This window comes from Megalops cyprinoides, chromosome 17, assembly GCF_013368585.1.
Source record: "Megalops cyprinoides isolate fMegCyp1 chromosome 17, fMegCyp1.pri, whole genome shotgun sequence".
Lineage (NCBI taxonomy): Eukaryota > Metazoa > Chordata > Actinopteri > Elopiformes > Megalopidae > Megalops > Megalops cyprinoides.
In genome coordinates this window covers 24,971,206-24,994,138 of record NC_050599.1, presented here as the reverse complement: position 1 = coordinate 24,994,138, position 22,933 = coordinate 24,971,206, and the positions used below count along the sequence as shown (strand labels likewise).

The following is a 22,933-nucleotide window of genomic DNA, read 5'->3' as shown; positions in this document are numbered from 1 at the left end:
TCCCGCAAGACCAATCTTAGTTCTAGGAAATCCCCAGAAGGGAGAGGTTAGAGGGAGGCTGCTGTCTGTGGTTTAGTTGTCATAAGTTGTTCCTAGCAACAGTTGGACAAATAGCTGCTCCAGTGTATTCATATGGGTCACTTGAACAAGAGCCCCATGACTTAGTAGTGACTTAATAATTGCGTTTACCAGTGTGGTTTTCTTCCACCTTTAAGTCCAGGCTGTCACCAGTACCTGAGGTCCAAGTCATGAGTCCCTGAGGTCACTGTAAATGTATTCAGAGCCCAAATTCTCAGGAGGCATGAGTCAAGTATTTACTGTCAGCTATGTGGTATGCAGCATCTTAAAAATCTCTTGAGTTCCTCTTCTCTTCTGAGTTGATTTCCTTTTTTAGCCCTCTCGGTCTTAATTTTGTTGGTGTCTGTACCTCATGTTGTGGAATTAAAACTACCTATCCACCCACGATGTTGTCACATGCTACTGCTGATTACTGCTGCCATCTACTGGCAGAGTAAAGAAATGCATGCATAGCAGGACTACCACTGATGTTTCACCTGAGTGTCTGCTGAGGCAGTGGAGGGGAGACCAGTATGTCCAATGTCAAACATTAGGTCAGTAACTGCATCCAGGATAAGTTTAACTTGAAGAATTGGTCTATGGCCAAACACAAGACCAATATGGAGCTCAAAAACAAGATTATTTTGAAAGTATGTGTGTATGACACTGCATACTAAAGATTTATTGACCACAAGAATCTTTTGGAGACCAAGACCAGAAACTGGTGGCCCTGAGGTTGAAGGAGTTGTTTGTGTCTGATTTAACATGAGTGGGGACTATGCCATGTGGAGAACATATTCCTTTTAGCAATATTTCCTCGGTGTGAATATCTGCAATAATTTCATTGTAAGACATTCAAATAAAATAAATGTGCCAAATCCTGATAAAATTCCAAACCACTTTTTTTAATGAAAACATGGATTTAACATGGCTGGTCAACTGAGAAGTCATTTAACATTTACAGTGATGACCTGGGGAAATGAGACAAGTAAGGAGTGTGTATGACATCTGCTGTAGTCTGGGTGGATCACTCTCCTGATACAGAGATCCACTTAGACCAGGCGACCGAGGCTAACACCCCTCCCCTTACATTGGGTACCACTGGATCTTTAATGGCCATCCTGGGTCAGGGCTTCTATCCTGGGTCTACCAGTGTGCTGGGGCATCAACAGCACTGCTCAGTTCAGAGATCTAAAGAGTATACTGCCCCCTGCTGGCTCATAAATGCCAGTTCCAGCAGCATCCTGCTGGTTTTCCTGCCGGAATTCCTCCCATCCACATGCTAAGAAAGCGCAGCACATCTTACCCTTAACTGCCACAGGACTACAGCCATCTCAGATTCTTTGAGCGTGGAAGGGTTCAGAAGCACAGAAAATCTTGTTTCACTCCACCATCTTTGTGAGGGCAGACCTAGTTGTAAACTGTGGCTTCTCCTGTTCTGTTTTTCAGACAGAAGAGCAATTTTCTTCAACAGCCACAATGTCTCCAAGCCAGAGTGTTCCTCAGACCTGACCTCTGTAAGTAACAGAAACCCCTGCACATTTTGTTAACTTTTCATACACTTGTTTATGTCTGTAAGAGAGTATTATTGCTAGAATTTCTGTCTGTGTGTGTCCATACAGAGGGCCAACATGGAGGGGGTGTTCCAGCCACCAAGTGATGACGTCATCCGGGAACTCTCCAGGTCCTTGCGTCAGGCACTGGGCGTGTCCCTGTTCGGCATCGATGTCATCATAAGCAACCAGACAGGCCAGCACGCTGTCATCGACATCAATGCATTCCCCGGTGTGTACTTCCCACTGTCATCCACTAGGCGGCAATGGTGGAACACATGAATATATCAAAAGGGAGTTGACCAGGCTTTTGTAGCTACTGTGGTGGAGGAAGTCATCAAGAAATTAGTGGACGGACACCTCTGTACGTTTGTCCACGTTGTGAAAATGCATCTAGGAAACAGAGTGCTGAGATTTCTCTGTTACTAGCAGTGTTTCTCAACACCAACCCATGCACAAGAGTGTCTTTTTGCCGTGTCTGTATTGAGCCCAGAAGGTGTCAGTATTGAGTTACTTAAAAGTGTGCAAAGTATGTCATACTTTTGAGAAGCTACCAATTTAGCAACGAAGTACTATGCAGTCTGAGCCAACTGCTGACAAAATAAAGTGGCCGTCCATTTATTCTTCACGGCTGCTTGCACTCACATTTTGTGCATCGTTTTTGTGCCAATACAGTGCACAGCTTTGGAAAACGCAGAGGTTTCTGTAATGGTAAAAAATTAATGTTGCACGTTATGTAAGTATCAGTCACAGAGAAGTATGCTTTCTGGTGGCTGAGCAGAGTGTGGATAATGCAGTAAATATTCCTGACATTGAAGGACTGTTAGGGTTGTTTGGAAATGGCGGGCTCTAGGGCGTGTGTGGGCTCTAGCTGAAGGGTCCAGGCCGCGGAGAATGCGGCGGACTCGCTGGGTGCTCCCCCGCGGACACTCCGGAATGATGTCACCAGGAAAAGGTCGGGCGGGGCCACACTGAGCATGCGCGCAGGGCGGGAATGTTGCCGTGGAAACCGGGGCTTTCCCTAGGGGACCCCCCCCGTGTTTGCCGCTCGCATTACGGGAAACCTGCTCCCTCTTCACATGACCTTCCAAGAATTACCCAGCGTGCTTGGCTGGCTCCACTCACCCCCCCCCTTTGTGCAGCAGTACTGCATCACATGTGTTGCTTAGCAGATGCTCTTGTATAGGGAGGCTTTACATTTAGCATATCAGTAATTCTGATGTAGCAAATCAGTAAAAAAGATAACGTGCAAAATATAAAAATATCATAATAACAACATGCTCTTGTTCAATTGTACGACAACACTATCTCTGTAATTTGAACCAGCTCCTTAACCATTAGGTCACACTGCCCATGTGTGTAATTTGTGTATGTGTAATTTGTTCAGAAGAAACTAGGAACGCGGAGGGTTGTAATACAGTTGTTTTTATTGGTAGAATGTAATGTAAGTAGTATCAATGCCACCCAGTTCAAGTTTTGTGTAGCTGTAGATATGCCTCAGACCTCCCAGTAGTTCCTAATCATTCCATTTCTCTGTGTCCCACCGCCTTCCTCTGTTTCCAGGTTACGAGGGTGTCCCGGGCTTCTTCACTGACCTGCTTAACCACATCACGAGCCTCCTGCAGGGTCCAGCGCCCGAGAGCGCCCCCTCTGGGCAGCAGAAGGAGGGCGTGGCGGGGCAGAACGCCCCAACCGCAGTGCACCTCGGCGGGGATCGGGTCTGCCCCGGAATTCTGGGAAAAGAGGGCGGGGCCTGGACGGTGGAAGGGGAGGATGGCAAAAAGGCGCACCACCAGAGGCGCAGCTGCAACACCGCCATGTCGCCCAACTTCCAGCAGCACTGCGTGTGTCCGATCGCCACCAAGGCCTCCTCGCAGTGACATCTCGCGGACCACGCTGCCCCTCTCTGTGACCCCCCCCGACCAAGAAAAGCTAATAATATATTCACAATCAGAATCGAACTTTCCAATGATGATGGTGGTGATCAAAATGAGAACGAAGAAGATGAGATTATGGATTTTATTCCCGTGTGGTTTTTTTGTGTTTCCTCTGACTCGGCAGACTTTGGGAATTTGATTTAAGCTATGCTTTCTCATGGCTGTTTTAATTTTTTTCCTTTTTTTGAGTAACTGAATCAAGCAAATGAGGGAAATGGATTTATATGAGGGGCAGGCTGAGGGAGCAGAAACACCAGGGAGGAGCATTGCAGTCCAGCGAACCCCCCCGCCATGTGTGTGCCTGTGTTTTGCTGTCTGTGAGAAGTCTGTCCAAACTGCCACTCATTCTCGGGTGAAATTCCATGATAGGGGCCTAAGTGCATTGCTGCCCTGTAGTCTTTGGTTGAAAGCATGTGCATGCATGCGCAGAGAGGAGCCAACCAATAGGAAACGAGGTCTTCCTGTGTCCAGTGGAAGTTTGGTGTCTCCTCCTCTGGCCCCTCCCCCTTCTCCCACAAGGTGCCCTGTCAGACACAGGACATCTGGACCTTTTGCCAGTTAAATGTTTGATCAGTTTGGTTGACACCAGATGTACTGCTAGATTTTGCCAAAGCAAGGTAGAGGAATGTATTTGGATGATTTCTGGACCAATCTGAAATATTTCCTAATCTCACACATAAGGTGCCAGTTGTTACCAGGAAGTGTGCATTATATGGACAGGTATTCACACAGCAGTGTCAACCCGTGAAAGAAAAAAAGAGTAAACCAGCTGACAATGATCAAATTCAGTAGCAAAATGTAAATCACTGTACCTGCTTCACTGAGCTGAATATGTGATATGCTCCCTTTTAATTACTCTCAATGAATTGAGATGATTAAGGTATAGCAATGGGATGATTGCTCAACAACCATCTTTAGAAGAGACTGTACCGCCCCCCTCTTTGTGCTACAGGTGGGAAGTACCACTTTAAAAATCAGGAAAAACTCTGGGCCCTAAGTATAATATACATGTGATCTGAACTAATTTCATGGGGTGACAGGGACTCATGAGGTAAACTGACATTCCTCCAGTTGAATTTCCACAATGTTTAGGTGTGTAAATGGATCTTCTCTTGTCTTGGGCACTGAATATCCTTGCATGTTTTCCTTCAGTCTGCTTTGACTGCTTTTTTAGATACTCCAGTCTCATTGGATGACACTGTGAAATTTCTAATGTGGTCTTTCCAAAAGTATTGGATTCTAATACTAATGATCATTAGTCACGTCGTGCTATTTAACACTGTTTCAGCAAACAAGGGACCTGAACTACATTGTCCTCCTTTGTGTATTTTTTAAACAGTTATCTGTTGTCTTGATTATTCTTACTTTTAGGGACCACATGCAGCTGTATCATACAAATAGAAAGGAACAATGAGAAGGTTTGGTTTGCCATACATGATCACACCATGCCTTTGTCCCTCCGAAGTCCCGGGTTGCAGAGTCTAGCTTTCCAACATGTCAGCATGCCCGGCTCTCTCTTAGATCCCACAAGAAAGAATCTTTAGCCTTTAGCATTTAGCATCAAGCTCTTCCGGTTGCTGTGAGCCCCCCCATTAGTGTCATTCAATCCCAGAATCCTGCAGGACCAGCTCTGTGTGTCTGTCTGTCTCTGAGTCTGTCAGTCATGTTGACTATCGAACAACAAACAAAAAAAGTCTTCGTTTGCAGCTCCCAATTTTCAAACTGTGAGATTTTTAAAAAAATTACAATTCATATAATTTCCTTACCCCAAAGAAGGGAGGTGAGTATTTTATTGAAATATCTGGAAATTTATCCATATGATATATAATATCTATAATTTATATATGTGCATATCTATGTAAAATGTATGCGCAGTCAAACACATATATATACACTTGTGTGTACTGTATGTATATAAATAAGTAGATATATATTGACATTGATTCTAAGGTAACAGGGAGAATAACTGTACAGGCCTGAAGAACAATTTTGTTTTGTCATATTGAAGTAAATATGGAAATGTGGCTGTCCTCACCTTGCTCTTTGTTCTTAACCTGCCAGTAGGAGGCGGTGCGAGAGCGGCAGGGGGTGTGGGGGGTGTCCCCAGGGGCGGTATTTTTGAGAGTGATTGACAGCTCCTTACAGCAAGTTCTCTGTGGGTTATCTCCTTCATTGTACATAAGATGGGGAAACTGTCCACCCTGATATCTGCCTAACCTTGACAATGTTAACATGATGTCAACTTACACCTGAATGTTTACATATCATAACACATATATATCCGTACCTTCACACATATATATATACACAGTATGTATATCTGTGAAGGTTATTTTGTATCCATTCTTCAGAAATTGATAAATAAAATCTACATTTTTGTGACTTCTCTTCCAAGGTTGATCCTTGAAATGGTCAGGCTGGTGTGGTTTACTTTTTATACTGAGAAGCAATAGGGTTGCAGAATGGAGCCGTGGGGTTGTCACACACACTGAGCTACCCTGTGCTCTGCATACAATAACTGTCCTGCCTCAGTGTTACACCAGATTCCCCAGATTATAAGCGGCTTCCAGCTTCACACTGGGAGTGCACTGGAGAAATGCAGTGAGTTCTCAAAAACTGCAATATAATATCTGCAGGTAATTAATCTAAAAAGTGTATTGACATTTGTAATCAGCATTTATTGAATTAGTGTTCACTTTTAACTTCTTTTTAAATCAAAAGTCGAACTTGTCTGAATCAGGGTGTTTGAATATAAAGTCCTCTGTGTGTTTATGCATTGAAGTGAAATAATCTGTGTGATGTGTCAGAAAAATGGCTACCTCTGCAATAGTTAACCTTTCTCATTTGAAACTGAACCAAGATTCTGGATTGACCCTAGCGAGTGTGTTCCTAACATTAACGCAATGTTCTGCTTGCGCTTGACATTTGCATTTAATGAAAGACCCAAGTCACTGTGTGTCTATGATTGGGTTTTTTATAGCGATGAATCTCATGTGACAGGTGATGGATAGTGTGCTGCTAGAGAGCATCTGTGCCATGTGTTCACTGGGGTAATGACAGGCACACCAGATGTACGACACTGCAGTCTGTCAGAGATATCTGACTGAAGAGGCTACATGCTATGCATTCACCTGAAACACAGAAACGCTTAGACTGGATCAATCTACCAGTGCAGACATCATCAAACACTCCCAGACTGATTTCCAGATAAATCCGTCCAGTTTATTCTGTTTTTTAGATAAATTCCATACAGCATTTAATTTTTCAAATCATTCCATTATGAAAAAAATCTTACTTATTGCATGGGTTTTTTAGAATAATAACAAGGGTCAAAGGTAACAGTTTTATAATAAAGTACAGTTTCCTAAAAAGAATGTCATTTTGACATCTGCCATTTCACACAAAACATACACCTCCAGACACATGACCAACCATTCATCACCATTAAAATGATCAATGTAACATTTTCAATCATGTAATAATTATTTCTTCCATATTAATATCATTTTCATGTAAGTTTTGAGCAGTGCAAAAACCATTGGAGAAGCAGGCGGGGTACTGCCATGAAGCACTAGCAGAAGGAGGAGGCGGGGCCAGCCAGAGAGGGGTGTGGCCAGTGGGGGGAGTGGGACAGTTTGATTTCAGAGAGTAAGAGAGAAGTGCACTGGGGCATGGGGTGACTGGGCACTCTTTCAGGGGGTGGCCGAAAAGAAAGAGGGCTCTGCCTCAAAGGCGGCTGGCACGTCTGAAAACTGAGGAAGAGGAGGAGCTGGGGGAGGAAGGACGGCCCCCTCCGCTCAACCTCTCCTCAGCTCGTGGAGCTTCTGGGCCATGCTCTCCAGCTCGGACTCAATGGCTGCCAGGCTCTCGATGTCATGGTCCTGCCAGCAGAGAGAGAGAGAGAAGAGAGAAAGAGAGAGTCAAGGAGTAGGTTTACTCTTCGAGGCTGTCCTCTGTGTGGTTCAGAAGAGTGCTGTTGCCTCAGTGCGCTTCTGTGTAGCTCCCAAACCTGAGTCCGCTGAGGACAACACATTTACTGTAAGATAGCGGTGATTGCTGCATTGTGAACCCTTGTAACCAGAAGGTTACGGGTTCTAATCCAACTCCCGGCTGTCATGCCATTGGCTTAAGTATTTCCCCTAAATCACTTCTGTAATTCCACTAAATATCCAGCCAGGTAAGAGGGTAACATGTGAAAAAGACAAGTTTCTCCTAATGAGGGTGGCAACTAAGCAAAGAAATCATCATCAAATAATTAAATAAATCAATAAAGTGTAACGTTATTAGTAACTGCTTGCATGTGTGTCTGTGGATGGACATTGAGTTGCTCTGGTGTGTTGAAGATGAGGGAGGAGCTTAGAGCACAAGCCTATTGCCAGCCAGGCCCACAAGGCATGAGGCGTCTAGCAACCCAAAGAGGGGGGGGGGGGGGGGGGGGTGTTATTGTGTTGCACTTACACCCACACACACGTCACCTGCTCACTCCCTATTGACTCAGACAGAGACTTCCCTGCTGCTGCTGCTGTCATGTGAGAATCACGTGACTTCCCCTGGAGGACTGGGGTGTCCCAGCTCTTAAATTACTTAATTGGAGATGCGGATTGCATGGAGACTTAAACCACCTGTTGTTTCAGGTGTTCTGGAGTTGAATGGCATCTCTAAAACCCTCAGGAATATAGGGCCAAATGCCCAGGAGTGGACACTCCAGGGCTGTAATAAAACATGTCAGTCCAATTCAATTCAATTCAATGAACATTTGTCCTTAATTAAGTTTTCTCAACTGAAGTCTTACGTTTTTTCTTCACAGAGCTAAGCAATTCCAGCGGTCACCACAACGGCTGAAAAATTTGGTTCGTATTAGAAACATAATACTTGCATTTAGCTGAGTCAGTACTGATTGAAGCCAAGTCTTTGTATATTTCCTGTGTTCCAAGGCTGTGTGTTCAATCTGCACATCAAGGAGCTGCACAGACATCTGTTTCTCTGTGCAGTTGATCAGGTAATAGAGACCCTGCAACACTGACTATGTAACACAGGCAGCCCCTAAAGACCCAGCCTGCATTAACATGTAACCCCATGTGTCCACACAGCAGATGACACCATTAACCCTGACGTCATACCCAGCAATACAGTTGTTAAGGGAAAAGGTGGGTGTAGCGGCTAGGGAGGAAGGCATTTTCCCTAGAGGATGCAGGTTCAACTCCCATATTGGGCCAGAGGAAGGTGCTTACGCTGAACTGCTGCTGTAAATATCCAGCTGTATAAATGGATAACGTCTGCTATGTGAGTTATGTGAACAGCCCTGGACCAGCACGGCGTTACACTCACACTCACTGGCCTGGGAGTGTTGCTAACCTGGTCTGACACTGTTGCTCATTCAGCTTGAATGGATACACTTATGTTCTTTTGTGCTGGAAGTTGCTCTGGATAAGAGCGTCTGCTAAATGCATGTAATGTAATGAAAAATGTAGTGAAAAGGGTGTCTGATGGGTGCATTATGGAAGGTAATGTAAGGGATCGATCCAGCTGTGAGCGTTAGCTGTGTCTGTGTGGGCAGGTGTGGGGGGGGGGGGGGGGGGGGACACTCACCTCCGTCTTGCGGCTGGCGCTGCCCTCCTCCGGGTCCCTGCGGGCCATCATCTGGAGCTCCAGCGCCTCGGGGCTCCGGCGTGCCTCCTCCTCTCCAGTGTCCTCCTTGGAGTGGTGGGGCACTTCCTGTGGGAGCCGCGGGCTCAGGAGGTGAGAGGACTCCCGCCCCCCGGCCTCCTCCCCCTCTTCCGCCCCCTCTGCGCGCTTGCTGCCCCAGCGCTCCCCTTCTTCCTCCTCTTCCTCCTCCTCCTCCTCTTCCTCCCCGTCCTCCTTTCCTTTCTCTGACCCTCCGATGGTCTTCTCTACCTCCTCCGGCTCCGCCTCTTCTTTGACAGGTTTCTTCTCCTCTGGCTCCACCCCCTGGGTGCGCTTAGCCAGGTCAGTCTCACCCCCTGCGGGAATACAGTGGAAGCACAGACTCTTTCCTCACTCCATTCTCAGAACCCAATGAGGAAAATGTCTCTTTAAGGCCCAGCTGCTTTCCATGCACGTACTCTCACTCTAGAGGAGAAAGCTACAGCTGTCTCAAGCCCTGCCTGTATCCTAGCGCCAACCTCACCATCCATCCCCGCGTTTCTATCACGACAGCGCAGCCCCCCCGCCCTGTCCCATCTCCCCTGGTCTACAGTGAGTGAGTGAGTGCACTCACGCATGATTGAATTGCAGCAGCGCTTTAAAAACCGGCAGCGCTCCTCTCAGAGAGCCCGTCTCGTCGGCTTCGCTCCAGCATCCATTAAATAAACAATCCGGAGCCCCTGCAGAGGCTGCTGGGATTTATAACACCGCTCGTGTGTCAAACGGCCGCTCGTCCGCGCTGTCCTCTCCATTCTCGAGTCCCTCTCTCCCTCTCTGTCTGAAGTGCCCCTGGAGAGCAGCGTTTATCTGACTATTGATCCGCTGGATACCAAGAGTGGGCTGTGGGTTGCTGCAGCACTTCATCATTATGAGTACACCCTGCTAAAGTGCTACCAGCCAGTGATGGGAGAGTGAAGTTTCACGAAGACCAAAATGGGTGGAGCTATCGTGTTTGATCAGTGACTCGATGATGTGGACCAGTTACATTGTTTGTCTGCAGAGAGCAAAGTCACTCAGGGAGTGATGGTCGGCTTACCTCTCTTCACCTGCATGCTGCTGTCCTCCTCAATGTCGTTCCCACCCTCCTTCTGCAAGCCAGATTGCTTCACCCCCTCCTCCATGGAGGCCTTCCTCTCCTCCTCCACCTCCTCCTCTCCCTCCTCTTTCCCTCCGTTAGCTCCAGTCTCGGACTCCTCCTGTGATGCCGCCTCCATCTCCTCATTCACCCCGTCCCGGTCTCTCTTCTCAGTTGCCGAGGCCCTCTCCCCCGGCCTGTCCAGGAAGGCCAGCATGGATCGGTCTGCGGGGAATCGGGGAGGGACGGGCAAGTCAGCTGATGGGACGGACACAGGGACTGTGGGGGCAGCACACTAGCACCCCCTCCCTGCCCCACATGAGCTCATAAAGCCATGGCCTGCTTCAGAGTAATATTAGTAAAACTACTCAAGAGCTTTGGCTACTTTACTACCTGTAGTTTACTTGATAATAGTATCTGGTGGTAAACAAAGGTATAAGTTATTTTTGCACATTTACATTTACATTTATTTATTTAGCAGACGCTTTTATCCAAAGCAATGTACAAAAGTGCATACAGTACGTATAGCGACTTGCCAGGAGGTGCAAGGAGAGGATAGCAACAGTCCTTTGTCATATTGTGTGTACTTGTCACATTAAGATGACAGCAAATGGACTATATTACTCAATGTCTGTTCCAATTCCGATGAAATACAAGATCGCAGTCAGCAACACCCCCAGATTCTTGATTTGGAATTTTGCCCCCCCTCCTTTGCCGCCCCTAGCAGCAATCAGCTGTGGCTCAGCAATGAGCAAGAACCAGGAAAGGATATAAATGAACCCTTAAAGAGTGACTGGTTATTTCAACACTTGAAATAGTGACCTGTGAAACAGTGAAAGTATGACCTGTTATTTCAACACTTAGTAAGGTTACAGATTTTAATCAGGATCATCAATCAGTAGCTGATTTTTTTATTTGTGTCTAATGTGAGAACATCAGAGTTGTGCACTTCAACGAATCTTCATAGTTATTCAAAAAAAAGTAAAAGCTGAAATCCTGCTATGATAAAGATTGTTTCATGTAATCTGATCTCTGCGTTAAAATTGAAATGTGAAGAATACTAAGGTTCTGCAGATTAGATACAATTCAGTAAAAAGGAATACTCCATCTGTGTAAAAACTGACAGTGTTAATCAGCAAGAACAGTGTGGAATGGAAGAATTGCAGTTTCAAATGCTGCAATACTCTCATCAGACTCAGCCCGCTGGTCCATGGCTCTTGACTGCTTGAGCTACAGATGGGCTTGTACAAACACACTGACAGTGGCATGATGCCTTCCCGAGCTGAGGCCCTGCCCTCACGAGTCCCTCTGCCTCAGGTGACCCTTCCTGACCAAATACGAAGTGTGGTGCTACTTCCGAGTCTCACCTGGTATATCCTCCATGCCTAAGGGACCCCCAGGCTTGTCAGTCACCTGCTCAGCCACACCCCCGCTCTGCTGATTGGCTCTCTCACTGGCACCTGATGTGGGAGCAGAGGGAATTGTTACTAATGCACACCCACACACATATAAACACATACACACACATACACACGGGTATTTATCAAAATATGCATCATACATTATGGACATTAGGACATTATATTCCCTGTGTAATTTATGTAAAGGGAGATTGGCATTTCACTTCAATTTTATTTCACAATAAATTACATTTTACAATATGTGCTACAGCACATACATCACTGCATCTATGAAAATGGCATTAATAAGAAATAAACCTGTAGCTAATGTTTTATTGGAGGAAAGTGGAGTAATGGGCACTTGACATGTGTGCTTCTACAATACTAGAAGTGGGTATTTTTGTTGAATTCTTTTTGAAAAAGGACTGAGTTGCAGCTGCCTGATACTATTTCCCTTGTGTTCATCTGCACATTAACCATTACTGTCAGCTTCATATGGATCTAATATAAAATATTTAGCTGACTAAATATAAAAAATCACAAGTCAGCATGAAAAAGAAAAATATTTTTTTCCATCCCTTTTGAAAACAAGGTCACTTGTTCTTAACGATTTTATGCAGTTGAATGAGAGTCCCTCATCAAAAATGTCATTTTTCTTTATACAAGACTTTCTATAAATATGCACATAAAAGAATACAAACTGGTGTAATACAGAAAATGCAAGCTCTATAATATGGATATTCCTGTGCACAAATGCTGCAGTCAGCACAATCAACTGAGGCAGTGTCAGAGAAAAGGGTACGTCACCTCAAGGTCACATTGTGACCGTGCTGGGGGAATTCCTGTGCAACTGAATGTAACTGTTACAGCTGAGCACACGCTGAGATGCGCAGTAGCACAGAACCTGCTTTTGGACTGGCAGTTTCAGGAATCTGACCCTCAGCTGACCCCATTATCAGGCTTTGACTAATGGCGTACAGCCAGCTTCCAGTCCCACAGCCCCCCGCACCCCTTCACTGTCTTAGCAGCAGCTCGGTCAAAGGTCGGAGTCCCACCTTGCATGGCGATCTCCTGCAGCTCCTTGAGGAAGTTCTGGTGGCGGAGTATGGAGATCAGCCTGTCATCTGAAAAATCACACACACACACACACACACATACACAGGCTCAACAAAGCACGAATTTGACTCTGTCTCTCTGCGGCCAGCGCTCCCGGCGGAGCGGAGGCTCATTCCTCATGGCCTGTCATTCAGCGCTTTGGCTCTGTCTCTGTGAGTTAATTGCCCTGAAATTTATGGCGAGCCACTCGCGGCTCCGACGCAGGGCCGGCCAATTAATCAGCGGGCCCTGCTGAGGGATCCCGGTGAATTATAGCAGCGCTAAGCCTTTTTCTTTCTGCTGACCCAGTATGCGCACATCTGCTGGATGTGCCAGCGCTCGCGGCTCCCTCCAGAGGGCCAAACCGCTTGCGCAGGCCTTTTCGCCTCTCCCCTGTCCCCTGCAACTTCTGTCTCGCTTCCTGGTATTAAATTTCCCAGTCGCCAGTCAAGTCTAACAATGGCCCTCTCGGAAGGCATTGATTTTTCTCTAACAAAGACAGGGTCGCGGAAGGAGAGCGCGTTACTTAACGGCACTGGCTGAATTATTTTACCTCCACGTCGCTTTGAATCCCCTTGCCTGGAGGACGCTAATTGCCGCAGTACATTAACTTTATGGGGCGATAAAAACACATACGCACGTCTGGCAATTAGTGATGGCTAAGAGGAGTCGGTCTCTGTGTGGCGGACGGGTGAAGACGGGATGGTTCTCCATCAGGAGTGGCGGGCGCCTACCTGCCCTGAGAGTGTCCAGACAGTCCTGGCTGACAGGAAGGGGGTGGGGCTTGGACAGCACATCAGCGATCACCTCCACGATGCATTTCATCACCTGCAGGGGCAGACGCAGGGTTTAGGGCTAGTGCGTTAGGGGGGATTTCGAGTGCAGATGTGTTCTGTCCCTGAAGTCATGGCACCCTCTAACTCCCCTGGCCATTTTGTTCATTAAAACGGCAGTGTAGCACAGTGGTTAAGGAGCAGGCCTCATAACTGAAAGGTTGCTGGTTTGATTCCCACCTGGGACACTGCTGTTGTACCCTTGGGCAAGGTACTTTACCCACAATTAACCCTCAGCAAAATACATTGTCAAAATATACATTTGACATTGTCAAAATATATAACCTATGTAAGTCGCTCTGGGTAAGAGCATTTGTTAAATGCCAGTAATGTAATGTAATGTAAAACAGTCTATGGAACAAACTGCCTAAAGCTCTCACTGGGCTGGTTTGACAAGGCTGAATGAAAGAGACCCAGTTGGATTAAACATGAGCAAACACAATCGTAACATGGCAACCATAATGCAAGATGTCTGGTTAGATTCATCCTGAGCAAACATAATGGAAACATGGGAACCACTAAGAAACTCAGATGCCCATTGATGTGGGGACTTCAAAGGGCATTCTCTACTCAGCAAGTTCTGCTTGCTCAGAGCCAAAATCACTACACACAGTATCCAGACACTGCTTCTTCCGGATTTACCCAAGATCAACATTTCAATTGCTTTAGAAGTAAAGGAGCACCAATGCCAAGAAGCTCTGATAAGGGAACTTGCGGTGGCAGGGACAGAGTTTTCAAGGTCAGGCATACAAGGTCAATATCCTGTTACTCTAACAAAGGTGCTAAGGGAGAGGTGGTGCTCCATATCAGCATTCTGGATTATGGATATATTTTCTCTCCCTTGTGGAGGGGATTTCTGGCTAAGGCTGGGTTTCCCAGGATGTCCCCTGAAGAGGAGCTGATCCTGGACTCCATCCGGTCTGGCTCAAAGAAAGAAAGCCTGAGACAGTCGCATGGCTGATCCTGATGTTTGCGCTCTCACTCCAACCCAATCCACTTTGCTGGCTTACGTTCCATGCTGAAATGTCCCTATCCCTCAGCACTCAGTCTCTGACATATGCAGGCTTTCTGAATGCAAAAGCATTGGGCGGAGGGGGTTGTTGTCAGATGCCGAGCCCACACGGCATACATAGATTTTTTTTGAGAATGTCATTTTGAATGTGTCCACCTACTAGCAGTTCAATATAGCCTGAAATGCTCAGCAAAATGTTTCAATTCATCATATTGCCAGAGGTGATTCAAGGCCAAACCTGAACTGTGTTGTTGACCAACATTAGCACCAGCAACCACATGAGTGACACTCTTTTTGCAAAATGTCTCCCTATGTCTGTTGGAACAGTGAACACATTTTAGCCCTAAAGAGCCACAATGCTTCTCTTTACCGCCGTTGATCTCCTGATTGCTTTCCCACCTTTTTTTACCACTATGCCAATGAAGGAAAACTAACTAATAAATGTAAATGTAAATGTAAGGAAAACTAAAAATATACATCTTCCCAGCGGGTTGTCTGTGATTGAAAAGGGTTTTTTTTAGTAAATGCAGCATTTCTAATCTCCCTTTTTCATTTCCTTCACATGCCCTTGAAGGTCAAATCGGGTAGATGCTTTCCTTAGTCTCGATGTAATAATGCAGGAAAAAAATCAAAATACCCTCTGGAGCCTGACGACTGTACTCTGCTTAAGTACGTAAGTAAGTAAAAATTGACATTTTACTGTGTAACATCGGTCTTGAAATACTCAGCCCTATAAGACGGTCAAAAAATAACAAATTCCAACAACTGAGTTGCTAACACCCTCAGAAAATATGTCTCGTTACTATTCTCTGCGATTATGACAGGATGTTAAAAATGATTAATTCGCAAACACATACTCCACCAGATCTCATTTTCCTCAACTATTCATTTTGACTCCAGGCTTTTTATTTCTGATTCACAACTCGTCACACCCCACCCCAGCAGACCGGACTCGTTGCCGCGCCGCGTGGGGCTTTTGGCGATGCTCGTACACCCGACTGATTCACGTGGCTGCTCCCCTGCTCCGAAACTCCTCAGCTGTTCCAAGAGGAGGCGGAAACGGCGCAGAACACTCGGGAGACCAGCTGTCATGATTTCTAGCTTTGTGAGTCGTCGTAACGTTTAAATTCTTTGCCCACAATTTTCTGTAAGATCCAGCTATTCCAGCGGAAAACAATTTAAGCATAATTAGTTAATCAAATATATGAATAAAGTTTAGTCTCTTAAAGCTTTTCAGAGCAAACGTGCAGATGTCTTCACTGTGACGTAAAATTAGGCTAGATTACAAACTTCGAGATGTACAATTCTGTCGAAATTGAAGTAACCCGTTGCAAATAGCTAGTCAGCTCGTGTTGATGTAGGTCGTGATATTGACACCATTCTCTCGTTTTTTCAGTATATTTTTGTAACAAATTGCTTTGTATGTCCCCCACCCATTGCGACAAGAAGATTGATGATGATGATGATGATGATATTCTAATTTGTAATTTAAGATGTAGCCTAAAATATTCATTCTACATCTATCTAAAATCACAAATGATCCAAAATGAACATCCAAAATGAACATTTTAATCATAGTTTAAGACAAATCAAAACAAGGTTGACAGAAAAGCTTACCTTGACATCTTCTTTCTCAATGTGATGTGGAGATACTGGTAGCGAAAGTACTGCGTGGGCAGGAAAGAAACGAACCCGATTAACAAAATATTATTTCAAACGTAGTTCAAAGATGCTGACATTATATGACCAAATGATTAATGTTTCCATATCAAAATACATATCGAAGTTTAAATTGACGCTCTTCACGAAGTGCAACTGAAATTATCATTGTGTAATCATGTCCTGTATAGCTATTCAAAGTTCTTGGGGAAGCACGCATAATCTTTATATTCAATCAAGCGCAAATTTTGACCAATTTACATGACCCTGAGTAAAACCAATAACTTCGTAAGGTATGATGTCACACGTTACACATTTTGCACATTCCGTGCCCCGTTTGATTTCCTGTACCAGTTTTTTATTCAAAACAACAATAGATAAATGTTATTAAAACGTATAGAGCACGTACGGCACTCTACAAAACATTCAGAAGGTACACTATATTCAAAAGTGATTCAACACCCCCTGCCTGTAGTCCGCTAGCATCTGAGCGCCGTTCAGCGCTGTCCTTGGTTCTGAATCCAAAGGACAGCTTCGCGAACAGAGAAAACCTGTCCCTAGGTTGGATCATAGCTCACAATCGTCAGGCCTACAAATGTCTGAGATTTTAAAGTTATCACACGGTAAAGTACGAATGCTTTCTATTTTCTTACCGCAGTTCACCAGTAGTGTCAAAATGAAACATCCTCTTGTTATCATTTTTTACACAGGAGCTGCCGCCACCGATCTGTTTTGAAGCGCGAAAAGCCGACGGGTGTCTTTCAAGATTTCGCTTCGGTCTGACAGAAGAGTCATTAAATGATGCAGGAATGTATGCGTGCAATCATGGGGGTCTTCGCTATTTCTGCGGGGCTAACCGATTCTCCCTCATCTGCGGCAGCGAGCTGTCGCTCTGCTGGTGAACGGCTTAATGCAGCAGCACCTGCTTTATATGGTCGTCCACTGAGAAGGAAATGACATCATTGTGTGAAAAAATATTCCCCTCAGTGCACCTTTGTTTATATTTGAGGTAAGTACCTACGTTGATGTAATGTTTATGAATACGGCAAATCAGTGTTAGCTTCATTATTTCAGTTCAAGTTCATCAGTAACAGGGCAGTTCAATTTCAATGCCGCGTTTGAGTTAATAGATGGAGATAATATAGATAGCCAGGTGTAGCCAGTTAAAGGCCTATGATTCCTTTTTATTCAAGTTCCTATACACGTGATATTATCCAAAATTGGTAGTTATGTATCTGTTTATTTGTTCCTATAACTCACCAAAGCTTCAAAGACCGTCAACCGTCATATCACCGAACGTAAATGAGACCAACAAGTTGTAAAGAATCCTTATATCTGTATAAAACAGAGGTGAGTCGAATATTATCCGGACAAAACTGATTTGTTCGTATTACAGAAAAGGCATTGTGGTTCTGTAACGAAAAAAGAGACCAGCCTCCTAACAGTGTTAAGCCAAAACTGTTTCATGAAGCGAAGAACTTGTAGTCCTCACTTGTAAGTCGCTTTGGATAAAAGCGTGTGCCAAATGACCTAAATGTAACGTAATGTAATGTAGTCATAACTCTCCTGTGCAATCAGCCAGTTTTGCAATTAATTTCAGTCATGAAGGCAGGTACTGTGACTAAAAATGTTTGCTTCGTATGTTTCTTATTAATGAAATAAATAACTCTAACCCATATGGGTTAAATATTTTATTAATAACAGAAAAGCGGAACATTTTAAATCACAGCGCCTGATTCCATAACTGAAATTAATTAATTACCTAGCACGAAATGATGAGATACGTTTCAGGAGGTTTCACACAGCGTGCCACTTTAATGTGTCAAGTCTCACAACACAAGGATTAGCACGCGGCGTCTGCTACAACTTCAGTTTTGCTAATGACGGATTAATGAGTATTCTGAAGTGACTGCTGGTTTTCACTCTTGGGGCTTGCGTGTTTTTCCTGGAGTTTCTGTGCGAGCACAATGTCCTAGCGTTAAAGTACAGTTTAAATTATGTACAACTTTTTAGTGGATGAATTGCTCAGTGCATCCAGGTTCACAGAAAAGATGCCGTTATAAAGTCTCCTCACCATGCCAAGCAGCGAGAGAGGCTGCTGTGAAAACGCTGTTTCCAGCCAAAAGATACATTTGACCTGAAGACATTAGAGACCATTTAATCGAATGTGGGTGTTTAAATGGGGAGCTGTTAATTTTTTAGTAGAGATCCATCCAAAATTCAAAGCAGGTGTGCATGGCGAACAGTAAACCAACTCGACGTAACTGCGATTATTTCATTGTGAGATTGAGCAAGTCAGTGGTAAAAATAGTGTGCTCCCCTAGTCATAACATTTAAAAGAAGACGATCAATGGGATCATGAGCTTCGGGAGAGTGCCATGGTGAACTTAAATGACTACATCTTATTTGAACTACAAATTTGTTCTGTATCCATTCTCCACATGAACGCAGTAGGCTCAATCTCCTAGTGATTTTATGTAGGCCTATGTATTTTAAAATAAACACTCTACAAATTCCCTGCAAGCAAACGGACCGACGTCGGCAACTTGATGATACTCGGGTAATTGTAAACCTGCAAATACCGTCGTCGGATGAATGCGGAAAAACTGGCGTGCTAGTGGAAAACAGCCGGTGGACTACGGTGCCAACACACACAGGCATGCCGACGACAGGCAAATGGAGCTATTCCAATTCTGATCCAATTAGTCAGTAACATTGGCAACCCAAGATTCGGTGTATTCACATACTCTTGGAAAAAGGGGTTCACGCTGGGGTTCCACACAGACCTTTTGTCATGGCTGTGTATGGGAGTGCATGGCTTGAATCTGAACAGAGTGAACTGAAACCATACTTCCCACCCAAGGCCAGACCCAGTCACGTGGTGAAGAGAGAGACATATCAGTTTTGTTGGTGCTTGGACCATTAAAAAACGTTTTGCCAATCAACTCATATTTGTATGAGTCCTACAGCGCCCAATGAAGCGAAGTATATACTATCAAAAATTCCTCCTGCACCCTCAACACTACATTTGCTTCAATAGACTACGTGGACATTGTCTTTGACAAACACATCTGGTTCTCCTTCCAGAGGCAATGTTCTCCATTTTAAAATACATTTCTTGTGAACTACACGTCGTTTTAATATCAAATGAACCCGACAGTCAAGGTGAACCCGACAATAGAAAAACAACAGTCCCTATGGGGCAATTATCCACTCTGAGCAGCACAGAGGGAAATATTTTTATTTGAGAAAACCAATCAAAGCCGGAATAGTCGCAGGTTCAAGTTAATTCGGTGGCTATACCTAAGGTACTCAGCCTGGATTGCCCCTGTAGATGAAGTCCGAAACTAACTGAGACGCAGGAAATAGGACATCCTTGATCATTTCAAACGTTTAGACTCCCTTGCGGAGTGGGGTCGGGCAGCAGTTATACTCTAATATGACTAAAGAAATGTGCCGATCTTGAAAGCACTGTTAGAGCAATACAACGTGCGACGAGTTTACGATCAGCCACTTGTCAGCACACGCACAGGCGCAAAGGCATGAGTCATTTTGGCCTGCGGAGCGAATTTATTTCCCCCGGCGCGTCATTAAAAGTGTGGTACGGCCTTCGTGAAAAAACTTGGATGCCTGATTGCGCCGTCTTTCTCGTGAGGTTTTCTCTGCTCCCGCGCTTAATGAGAGCAGAAACGAGCGCTGGCGGCAGGTAGCTTCGCAAACAGCGTCTTTTTAGTAATCCTCAGTCGTGGGCTCCCTGGATAAATATCAGTTGAACATTGTGATTTTTGCAAAGCTTGTTCTGCCGCTTACTGGGGTTTGAAAGCACACTTTATTTGTACAAGTATTGTCACTGGTATGTACATTGCAGCGACAGAACTAATACATCCAGTCCACATATTGCTTCTATGGCTGTTGGCTCCATTACATAAATCGGTAACTATGGAGTGGTAGCGCGACTTAAACACTCTGCTTGTTCAAGGGCTTCAAATTAAACATAGACACCTCAGTGAATACTGAGCCAGACGGAGTGCAAGTAATATCTCAAGCCTCAAATTTCCTATTTCATCGTCTACAAAGATATAAACCTCTGTGCTCTTGTCGAAACAATAAAGGCAGTTTTGCGTCAGCAGGGAGCAATGTTTGCTCAGCATCAAATGGCAGTGGCTCTGTGTGTTCAAGAAAACAATGTTTTAAAGCACCGCACATCTAGCTGATTACAGAACGCACATTTATATTGTAAAGAAGTTTATATTTAGCTTACGCGACAATTATGAAACCTTTACCAGAACCGACCGTCTTTGAATCGAAGCGCATGGAACACAAAGATGGAAGAGTTACATCAAATTTGGCCACGAGCGAAATGTACGTCACAGAAATCCCTGTCGAACAGAAAAGGTGCTTTGTTAAAAAAAAAAAAAACAGGTTGGATAACTTTGTGTCTTATTCAAAAGTTTTTGTTTTTAATCTCTGGTTTCCTCTGATACATTTCCAACCAATTATTCCCTGACTACAGGTGTCTGGTTTCCCAGCCTTTCAGCTTTTCTGCTTTTATCTCCTCTGAGCTTTTTGAAAACGTATCTCTTGGATATGGAGAGAAAAAAGCCATACACATAGCCTCCATACTGGAGCATATTGCAGCAGAATCACTAATGGGAATAAATTGGCTGCGCTCTCCCCCTCCAACCTGTCTGATCTCTTTGAGACTGTCAGATATCAAAAATACAGGGTCAAAGGTCAAGAGTCATGAAAGAATAAAAGGTGGTGTGGGGTCAACCAAACAAACTGCAAGCTTTTAGATGTGTTTCATTCAATAATTAATCATTTCTGATGATATCAAAATCATGAGTATATTTGGCCATGTATTGTGCGTTGTCATATAAAATGTTCGTATGCCATTTAGAAACAGTGGTGATGAGTCATATGTTGGCAGTGGCTTTTGTGACCACACCCTTGTCGGAAGCAACAGCATGGACTTCCACTCAGAATCAAGACTAAGAGTTTCTTGGCCAGGGTGCTCTAAGCAGTGTTCATTGTGGCTGTGTTGCTCAACAATGACCCAGAATAAATTGGGCAGAGTTTGGTGAGCACTGGCTGCATTCTTCTAATGTTGTTAAGAGAGAACGTGCAGGTCCTGGCGGCCTGCATGATGCTTCATGAAGGGGGGCTTTGTATCAAAAGTAAGTCTGAGACCCATACCGCTTTCAGCCCATACAGCAGTGGGCTTCTATTACCGTGTGGATAAGTCACTGAATGGCCATTTAAAACTGACTGGGGTTCTATTTGCTCAGCTATAGGTCTGAGTGTGGAGTAGTGAATGGAGAACTGGGCTGGAAACTAGAACGCCTTTGGTCCGTCCTGACAGGGACATTGCTGTTGTACCCTTGTCCAAAGTTACGATAAATATTTGGTTTTATTAGGCCTATTTGATAATATGTAAAATATAAGTAATGTAAGTTGCAGTAGGAAAGGGAAACTGCTGAGAAAATATATAGATATGAAATATAAAAGATATGCATTTTTCTGATACTCCATAAGCCACCCTGGATAATGGCATAATGTCACATACTGCAGTATCTCGCCCTGAAGAATAATTCAGCAGGGATGTCATGTAAACAGGAGGTTAAATGTTATGGATACTTCATTCCCACATAGTTAATCCCATCCACAACAATAATTATGACCTTAAGATCTGACAATGAAACTCTCAAAGAGCACTGAACACAATCTCCCTTGTTAAAAATGCACAAGAACTTTATTTAGTCATTTATGCATGATATATCACAGCTTCTTCATATTATGACCCAAAAAGAAATAATTTAACTATCTACCTGCTTCCTGCTTCTTCCACCATAGCACTGTGCTTTGCACATAGTGCGCCCTCTAGTGTTTATGATTAGAAAATGCATGGCTAGCTTTAGAGTGGCACATGAAGACAGGCATCAGGAAGAGTTCATTTTCTTTCCTCTTATTAATTGAGGAGAAGGCCACTGCCTCTGAGGAGTACATCAGAGAGAATAGCTGCAGGAAGCTCTGGGGCAACATGATGAAATCCCAGGAAGTGGAGGTATGCATTGGCCTGGTTCAGATGTATGGGCGATTGTACACTTGAATGTAGTTTCTTTATCTCAACGCCTTTCCTTTAGTTGTATCCTCCAATATCCCCTGTCATTCCCCTTTGGAGTTATTCAAGTTCCTTAGATACAGCACAAATTCAGATGACTGGTTGTAGGTCTCAGAATAGTGTCACAGATTGCAAAAGCTAATTTATATGCGATAAGTGAGAAATATCTGAGGCAATGTTTTTCAGCTGTTGCTTGAATGCTTAGTTTCATCTGACCTCCATTTGATCTGCCACATGTTTATGTGAGGGAGCAGGTGCTGTTGGAGAAATGTCTATATAATGTTATTTGTCTACAAATCCATTGTCTTCATTTGTGCAACATTTGTTGGGTATTTTCCTCAATGCTGGTGGAAAAAACATATTTATAAAGTAAGACATACATATTTGAGGTGATTTTTCAACACTTAAACTTAGTAGGTTATGTAGATTCAGACCCATTTTAGTTTATTTAGCCTTGAAATGCTGTAGTAAGTCTATTCAATACCTTGTATTGGCATTTTTTCTTTTTTTGATTTTTTGAAGTGTTG

General features: G+C 44.2%; 2 protein-coding genes across 3 annotated transcripts in view; one reads left to right on the top strand and one right to left on the bottom strand.

Moving 5' to 3' along the window:
* Positions 1 to 3,848, top strand: part of LOC118792726 (inositol-tetrakisphosphate 1-kinase-like) — a 36,798-nt gene extending 32,950 nt beyond the window's left edge. For both annotated transcript variants that reach the window (XM_036550632.1, XM_036550633.1), the window contains exons 9-11: positions 1,507 to 1,574; positions 1,680 to 1,842; positions 3,174 to 3,848. In XM_036550632.1, coding sequence (XP_036406525.1) covers positions 1,507 to 1,574; positions 1,680 to 1,842; positions 3,174 to 3,490 — 548 coding nt within the window. In that variant the 3' untranslated portion in view covers positions 3,491 to 3,848. The remainder of the gene's footprint in view (positions 1 to 1,506; positions 1,575 to 1,679; positions 1,843 to 3,173) is intronic.
* A 3,222-nt stretch (positions 3,849 to 7,070) lies between these two features.
* chga (chromogranin A) lies at positions 7,071 to 17,221 on the bottom strand. Its single transcript, XM_036549169.1, has 8 exons — positions 16,939 to 17,221; positions 16,244 to 16,293; positions 13,516 to 13,609; positions 12,742 to 12,810; positions 11,654 to 11,746; positions 10,248 to 10,511; positions 9,137 to 9,528; positions 7,071 to 7,428 (listed from the first exon to the last, which is right to left on the bottom strand). The coding sequence occupies exons 1-8, from the start codon at positions 16,982 to 16,984 to the stop codon at positions 7,345 to 7,347; spliced, it is 1,092 nt and encodes a 363-aa protein (XP_036405062.1). The 5' UTR covers positions 16,985 to 17,221; the 3' UTR covers positions 7,071 to 7,344.
* Positions 17,222 to 22,933: the final 5,712 nt, after the last annotated feature.

Excerpts from the sequence above, each read along its gene's own strand:
- chga (XM_036549169.1), bottom strand. The coding sequence starts at position 16,984 with ATGATAACAAGAGGATGTTTCATTTTGACACTACTGGTGAACTGCG. Across the intron at positions 11,747-12,741 it reads GCAGGAGATCGCCATGCAAG|GTGCCAGTGAGAGAGCCAAT; the intron begins GTGGGACTCCGA and ends CTCCCACATCAG. Across the intron at positions 7,429-9,136 it reads GCGCCAGCCGCAAGACGGAG|GACCATGACATCGAGAGCCT; the intron begins GTGAGTGTCCCC and ends CTCTGCTGGCAG.